At 30.9% G+C, this 8,517-nt stretch overlaps 1 protein-coding gene across 1 annotated transcript; it reads right to left on the reverse strand.

Moving 5' to 3' along the window:
• Window positions 1-1,437: 1,437 nt before the first annotated feature.
• On the reverse strand, window positions 1,438-3,850 carry LOC147809618 (uncharacterized). Its single transcript, XM_087162887.1, has 2 exons — window positions 2,628-3,850; window positions 1,438-2,452 (listed from the first exon to the last, which is right to left on the reverse strand). The coding sequence occupies exons 1-2, from the start codon at window positions 3,848-3,850 to the stop codon at window positions 1,438-1,440; spliced, it is 2,238 nt and encodes a 745-aa protein (XP_087019013.1).
• Between the last annotated feature and the right edge of the window lie 4,667 nt (window positions 3,851-8,517).

Raw genomic sequence — 8,517 nt, forward strand, 5'->3', positions numbered from 1 at the left:
TGGAAAAATAAGTATGGAGGAGAAAGCACATTATAATATCACGTATATAATTATGCTACTTTTTTTTATTTGCTTTTGTTAAGTTCATGGAAGAAAAAAAAACTCAGTTAAAAGGACATTAAAATGTGGTTGGATCAGGTATAAGAAAATTATCAATACTATATCTATAACATTAAAAAGTTTTCATTTATTATTGGAATAAATACCTTGTTTTATAGATTATAAAATACTAGGAGGGTCCGCCCCCTGCTCGCTAACACTCGCCAACCCCTGAGAATCCTATGTGGCTCACGTCGTGAACCATGGCTCGCAGCGTTCGCTTGCCAATGAACACAATGTTCTAGCACAAAGACATAGTATATTATCATCAAAGACATAGTATTTTATCATCAAAGACATAGTATTGTACTTATGTAGAAGAATTATATCAATTTCTTATTGGCTTTTAAAAAAGTATATTAGCTATTTAGATTGTACATGGTGAAAAAATCAAAACATTAGCTAAATGAGAAACATATTAGCAAAATAAATTATCAAATATTGCAGTTACTCACCTAAATTCAACTGAATGTGTATAATAAATTAGTTAATGCTAGAAATTCTGAAAGTTTTAGAAAAAAATTTTATTATTTAAAAATATAAACTTTAAACCCTAACTTTTCCTTGTGAGATAATAACCCTCAAAAAGTCTTTCATTTTCAAGAACACAAAAATTTGTTTAATTGCCAAATGAAATATTTTTTGGTGTTCAGCATTATTGAAATCAATTTCTATATTAATTAACAATTGTGACAAAGTACATAACATTTTAGAACAAAATAAGGATGTTTTACATACAATAAATTAAAATGCATGGCTGTTAGCATTACCCGAGAAATACCACGTGGAGGTCGCCATGCTGCATTTCTAATCGGGGAGTTTTGATTTTGGCAGTTCCCCTTGCCTACTGCCAATAGAAGTTTCAATTAAATTTTTTCCAAACTTTTTTTTTCTGCAAAGCTCTAAGAAATTACCACTAAGCATTTAGAATTTCTTCGAAAACACAATTATAGATTTGGCATCTTGGAGCAATTACTGAAAGGCTGTCAAATGACTTAACTCTTGACAGGCCAGCATAAAGTTGTCCACGACTAAAAGCTTATTTAGTCAATACTAAACTGATTTTCTCAAAAGTCTGACATTGTGACTTATTTATAATCATGGAGAAGGCCAGCCTAATAGGACATTGTTTTCTCTTAAAAGAAAACGGCATGTTGTTATCAGAGGGGATTAGAGGTATTCTCGGAATAAAAAATGTACCTGCTTCATCATCATCAATCAGCTTAGCTTCAATTAAATTACGCCGCAAGTTTGTAACAATTAATCTATTGCCATTACAGAGTCCTATAGATGGCATTAAATTTTTCAGTAACATTATTATGGCACCTTTCTTAATCTTTAATTTGTGGGACGCATTCCTGTAGGAGTGATGGTGTTCAAAAATTCCTCAGGGTAGCTTAGTTGATCTTGTGGATCATCACTAATGACAGTGTCCACACTTTCATACATTTTAGTAATTCCTGGCAGTAGTTCCAGCACATCATTATTGAATACTATTGATAAATCGTTGGTGACAGTTAAAATTGCCCTACCTTTGAGTTGGCCCGGAGTTACAGTGTTAAAATCTACATCAGAATATAGTTGCTTAATGGGGTCTTGGTTAGATGGATAACAAATATCAGGCAACTTAATCATTTCACCTTCTTTGCAGTTTCCAACATCCAATAACCATTCAGCAAACGCCTTTTCAGTTGAAAGTGCCCGCATATTTTGATTAAGGTATAAGATGTTGAATTTAGTCCAAAGGGGATGTTTTTTAAGACAGCTAGCAATTGTCGGCGAACGGTAACCTTTAGGAATGACAGGCAAAACTTGTCGAAAGTCTCCTCCCATCAACACAACTTTCCCATCAAAAGGATGTGAGCAGCTCATTATGTCCTGCAAAAGTCTATCTTCAGCTAAAAATGCGTGCACATGCGTCATCGGAGCTTCATTCCATATAATTAATTTAGAATTAAATAATGGAATAGCTTCTGGAGATGTAGGTTTTAAATTGCATGTAGAAGTAGCGTTTAAAATAATTGGTATTTTAAATATGGAATGAGCAGTTCTTCCGCCTTTCAAAAGAGTAGTCGCAATTCCAGTTGATGCTACAGGAGTCACTGTATGACCTTTTCCACGGATTAAGTGCAACAAAGTTGAATAGATAAAAGTTTTTCCAGTGCCGGCAGGCCCATCTAAAAAAAGTTTTTCAACTTCATTCTTATAAATACCACTCAAAACTTTATCAACAGCAGCACGTTGTTGAATATTTAGCTTTCCATAGTTAAGTTGACCTTTTGTCTGCTCTTCTACCACATCATAGGCTGGTAAAAGTTGGCTAATATGAGGCAAGTTAACCTCTGGTAACTTTCTTCAGATTTAACCCATAAACTAACAATAGATCATTTATTTCAGCAAGAGCATACTGATATGCTGTATCCTCCGAGTGCTGGTGCGCAAAATCTTCACAAAGGAGATCTATATGCTGTGTTCAAAGAGCAGGAATATCTTCTACTTCACCAAATTCGCAAATAACTGCAAAAAACATTCGAAAATGATGTGGCATTCGAATCAGTGAAGCCTCTTGCAAAGTATCATGCCAATGCTGATCTCCTTCAAGAAAGTCAAGCTCCCTATATGCTTGCTGAAAACTGATGCAGACATTTCCATTAACTGCTTTTAAATCTTCAAAACTAATGGCACCAGGTTTCCGCAGCAGCAACATTCGCAAAAAATAACGTTTGCTATCTTGAATGCTGACAACGGGCATCCTGCCTATTATTTGGTCCCCACCCCTTTGACGTCTTTTCCACCGATTATTACTACGATCAAAAACATAATAATGAGGCATATCAGAATAATAATATCTGCAGGCATCAACATCAGTTTGGTTTAATTGAAACCATGCTGTTAAAGTCGTATGTCTGGCGGAGGCTCGAGCAACAACTTCAACTTCATGGCCACTCTGATAAATTACTTGCTGTTGATTTGGTAAGTGAACAGCTAACCTCATAACAGTGTGGGATTTTTCAGACATATGAAATTCATTTAGCCGCCACATTGCCTCAGGAGCACTGACATAGCGTCCATCTAGAAATGTCAAGATCTCATCATGATTTACATCATCGTTTAGCTGCAACTTAATAGATGCAGTGTCACGGCCCTTGTAAACACACTTAAAAAGATATTTCACACTTTTGACCGAAGCACAAATCTCAACATTGATGTGAGCATAAAATTTCTTTGATAACCAAGGGTTATAAGGCACAACCCAACGATTATCAATATCATATTTACCTACCTTGATAGGTTCTGTAATTCTTCTCTGGTAAACTGGATAACAGTTCACATTTTCTTGAGTCGTCTCTTGAAACTCTTTCGGAAAATTTTTAGAACACAAACCCTCCTTTATGCAAGGAGAATTTGGATTAAGTATGCCACAGGGACCATGAATCATACATTTTGTAATAATATCATAAAGTCTAGGGTTAAGAGTTTTATTGGGTAGTTCTGCACTCACAAATTTGTCGATATCATCTTTAGTTCGAAGTTTAGCAGCAGAATCCAATGTCAACAGCATATGGGCATGTGGTAACCCACGTTTTTGGAATTCAATAGCATAAATAAATGAAATAATCATACCAAATACATGACGTTTCAAAATATCATCCAAAAGTTCTGTCAATTTCAATCTAAAGACACGAACAATGATATCGGGTCTATTTTCAGGACAGAAGTAAGCATTACAATAACTACATTGTTTCGTCATTGAGCCAATATTATACTCTTCGACATCTACTGTTTCATCTTGAACAGTTATTTTTGCACTTGATCTCTGCAATCTACGTCTTCCATAACATTCCTCAACACTTTCTTGGGCTCTTCGAACACGTTTTCTTTCATTACGTTTAAAAGCCCTAGCAGCTTCACTAATATTCTGCATTTTAAAGCGTGAAAATTCAATGCATAAATAAACGCGAAATATAAAAAATTCAATGCATTCAATACAAACACTTAGACGTTTTTTAGACGTTTAGGTAGTTCCCAGTAGAAAAATATCAATTCAACAGCGGCCTTTTAAAGTATTCTCACTTCAACTAATTTATTAATTCCTAATTGGGTATACTATAGCCTACGTCACAGGTTGTGTTATTCCTACTAAATTTAACCCATGAATGACATTTTCTGCGAGCCTAACTTCAAGCCACAAATAAAAAAACGAAGTGTTTGATCGTTTAAATAGCTGCTCGCCAGATTTTATTGCATTATAAAGAAAAGTAATTGATATTCGATTTTTTATTAATAATTGATTTATGTGGATAGTGACATTTATGTGGGTAGTGGCATTGAATTTAGCATTGCGTCATGGTAAATGTTATTCCTACTAAATGGAAGTAGTTGTGTTTTTTTATATTATACCCAATTGAGTTTAAATTAAATATTATCATGTTTTTAGGGCATGAATCTGAATTGAACAACCTGATAATGCTCACTCTGGTTATTGTTTCCGTTTTTAAAAGCGCTATATGTTGAGTCAGTTTAAATTAAATTTTATCATGTTTTTAGGGCATGAATCTGAATTGAACAACCTGATAATGCTTACTCTGGTTATTGTTTCCGTTTTTAAAAGCGCTATATGTTGAGCCAGTTTAAATTAAATATTATCATGTTTTTAGGACATGAATCTGAATTGAACAACCTGATAATGCTCACTCTGGTTATTGTTTCCGTTTTTAAAAGCGCTATATGTTGAGCCAGTTTAAATTAAATATTATCATGTTTTTAGGACATGAATCTGAATTGAACAACCTGATAATGCTCACTCTGGTTACTGTTTCCATTTTCAAATGCGCTATTTGTTGAGCCACCTCCTCTAGATTTGCCATGGGACATTTTTAGCAGCAATCATTGGTCGATTTTCTAACGTTGCCATTCGGGTAGTTGTAATGAGGCTTTTGTTTGGTGCCGTGTAAGAGAAATATATATATAGATTTAATATTATGGCGGTGATCGTCATTACTAGTATTTTAGTGGTAGTTGAGGTATCATCACTGACTTTGGGGTCGTTATATTTACATCTTAATTTGGATGTAATATAATGATAATTATCTCAAAGAAATGAATGAAATCGCTTAAGTAAAAAATCGATTTATTAAGCGAGTAATTGTAGATTAAAAATCACCATATTTAAAATATAAAAATATTAAAAAGAAGAAATTCCTTAAAGGGATCAAGATAACATTCTCTACATTGAGAATTTTCAATTGAGATTGATATTCAATGGTTGGGATTAGGAGGCTCATAAGGGCACCGTCAGTCACCACAAATTCAAAATTGAAAGCAAATGAATTTGTTTCCAACGGACAGTGAGGAGCATGGGGAAGAGATACAAGATTGGCGATTTATCGAAAGATAACATCGCCAAAAATAAAGCCAACCCTCCATGATCAATATTAGGTCTGAAAATACTTCGGCGATCGCGAATCGCCAACAAGACTGTGAGAATTAGTATAACCATGTAACTGAAACATATTTGAGGTAAGAGATTAAGAAAAAAGAGTTATAAATATATTTTTGTTTTCGATTAGGCGCGACAGTGAATAAATGTGTCTACATTAGCATTGAGATAGAAAGTCAGCCGTTACATTGATTGATACGAAAAAGAATAAAATATTTTATGTTCGCTTTTTATAAATTTTAATAAAAATTAACTAATTGATTTAATTTATTTATAATTCGATTAGGAATGATTAAAAAAATAAGTTTAGGACATTAAGGGAATTTTAAAAGCTAGGAAATATGTAATGCTATTGCGTCATTAAATTTTTCGTTAAACTTTATTCAATTTTTTCCACAATATTTTACTGCAACGAAACCAAAATTTCTATAATTTATGGTGTGACAATACCTAGTACACCGGGGAGCTATTCTCTAAAAATATTCCACTCTGCCAAACAAGTTTCATTACATATTAATTATATATTTCATTATATATTAATTATTCGTTATATTCATTATATATTAATTATTCGTTATATTCATTATATATTTCAATATACATTAATTTTCATGTATATTTCAATATATATTAATTATTCAATATATATTAATTATTATATATATTAATTATATTCATTATATATTTCTCATTTTACACACCAGATGGCAGTACCATGATATTTTTAAGGTAATTGTGGATAGTTAGTTTCTGATAAACTAGATGTCAGCACTAATCAAATTTATTTGGCGTATTTGGCAAAATAAGCACTTTTATGACCGTTTTCTTAAAAATTAACCGATCGCTAAGGGGTTAACGCAATTGGAATTAGGCTTAATAGAATAGTAGTGGATAGAAATTAAGATACTATGCAAAATTCATCCAGACCCGTATGGTTGCGATCCCTAACGTAGCAGCATTAGAGAAATACCTGGTTAGGGTGTAAAAGTTAATGCAAAATTGTTGTGATCGACGAGTCAATGATCCCTTAGAAATTCTGCCAATACTGGAATTGGATGTTGTCCGTATATCTCGTAAAAATATACCAGTTTTGTTTCACATGGATTGACTATAATGTATGGTGTGACAATACATAGTACACCTGGGAACTAGTCTCTAAAATTATTCCACTCTGCCAAACAAATTTCATTATATATTAACACCAAAAATGGTTGAAACTTTTTTCTAGTGTTATACAGTGAAATACCTGTCTTTCTTCATCCATAGAGCAGTAATCTTTACATACTGCTTTCAAGTCTGACTCTTCTATTTTGGAAAAACCACCGAAAATCTTCACCATTTTCATAACTTTCTTAGAAAAAAAATATTGCTGATCCTTAAATTTTCAGTTAATAGTACAATGAACCAGAGGAAAAAGAAAGATATCAACCTAAATAATCTAAATTTTAGTGATCGAATTTTCACTTTCTAATATTAAAATTGAAATGAATAAGATTAAGATTGGTTCATTGATAACTGATCAATGTTAATTAAGTTACCAAATTAGACACAAAAAACTACTTTCGATTAAGAAACGTTTCACTTTCTTTTTCAATGGATTTTAATATTTGATTCTCAAAAAAAAAAAAAAAAGAAAAAAAAAAGAAAAAAAAAAGAACAAAGTAAACGCAATCTGGAAAATTTGGTCCCAAGGGTTTGGTCTGGAATGTGCATGAAAGTTACCACTGCCTGTTAGCTTTACTTTTTAAGCGAATCGAAATTTTTTTGCATACAATTATAAAAAACGTTCTCCAAGTAAAAAAACTTTTTAATTCTGCAGGTACAAATAATTTTTATAATTTTTTTTGCTGCTTTAATTTGTTATTTTTCAATAGAAAAGCCAATAAAATTGAACTGTGCAGTTCATAAACTGTAGCCATATTTTAAACTGCGTAGTTTAAAAAAAAATGCTACGTTTTAAAGACCTCAATCAAGTAGGTTTTGTGTTATATTAAAAAATACCTAAGCTACCATTTCAACGAAATTTTGTAATTTATCACTTCATTATGTTAAAATTCAAATACCTTGTAATTCAAAATTTCCGTGACAAATTTTATCTTTGATTGAATAAGATTTATTATCATATGAAAAAAAAATACTTATTTGCTTAAAAGTCTTAGAGATTGCAAAATACGAGAGAATGTTGACCATTTTTTTAGTGAACTATTGCAGCCATATTAGTTAGATTTGCTATTCAAAACATTATAGCGCGTAAAATTTAATAAGAAATAATATAATTTATTATTTTTTTAATCTGCATATTGTATTATGAGCTAAAAGTACATATAAATAAAAAAAGAAGTTAAATAAAAAAAAAAAGAATTAATCTGAATAACTTTTGATCTAATGACTGGATCTTCACGCCTTACGACAAAACGTTAATGGTTCGAGGGGATGACTTCAAATATGCTAATTATTTAGTTCAGATGATATTTTAGATATTTTAAGTTATGAAATGTTGTACAAAAATGTTCTTTCTCTGAATAAATTTCATAATAGTTATATAATAATAGTTATGTAATAATAGTTTCATAATAGTTTTAAATAAATTTCATAATAGTTATTAATATAAAAAAAGGGACCAGTATTAAAAATAATATTTATTATGAGATGGAATTCAATTTGAATTTATATATATATATATATATATATATATATATATATATATATATATATATATATATATATATATATATATATATATATATATATATATATATATATATATATATATATAATGTATTTTCCTGACTTATTGTCCTACTTATTGAATTTTGACAATGATATAAATTTTATTTTATAATTTATTTTTTGAATATATGCTATAAAAGTCTTTTTTCAAGTTTACAAAAATGTAAAAGATTTTTAAAGTATTTCGAATTTTTAACTCAAACAGTTTGTATTTTACCAGTGCGAGAAAGGGGAAAAAGCATTAAATT

This window comes from Parasteatoda tepidariorum, chromosome 5, assembly GCF_982258835.1.
Source record: "Parasteatoda tepidariorum strain Cologne lab strain chromosome 5, Ptep-v5.0, whole genome shotgun sequence".
NCBI lineage: Eukaryota > Metazoa > Arthropoda > Arachnida > Araneae > Theridiidae > Parasteatoda > Parasteatoda tepidariorum.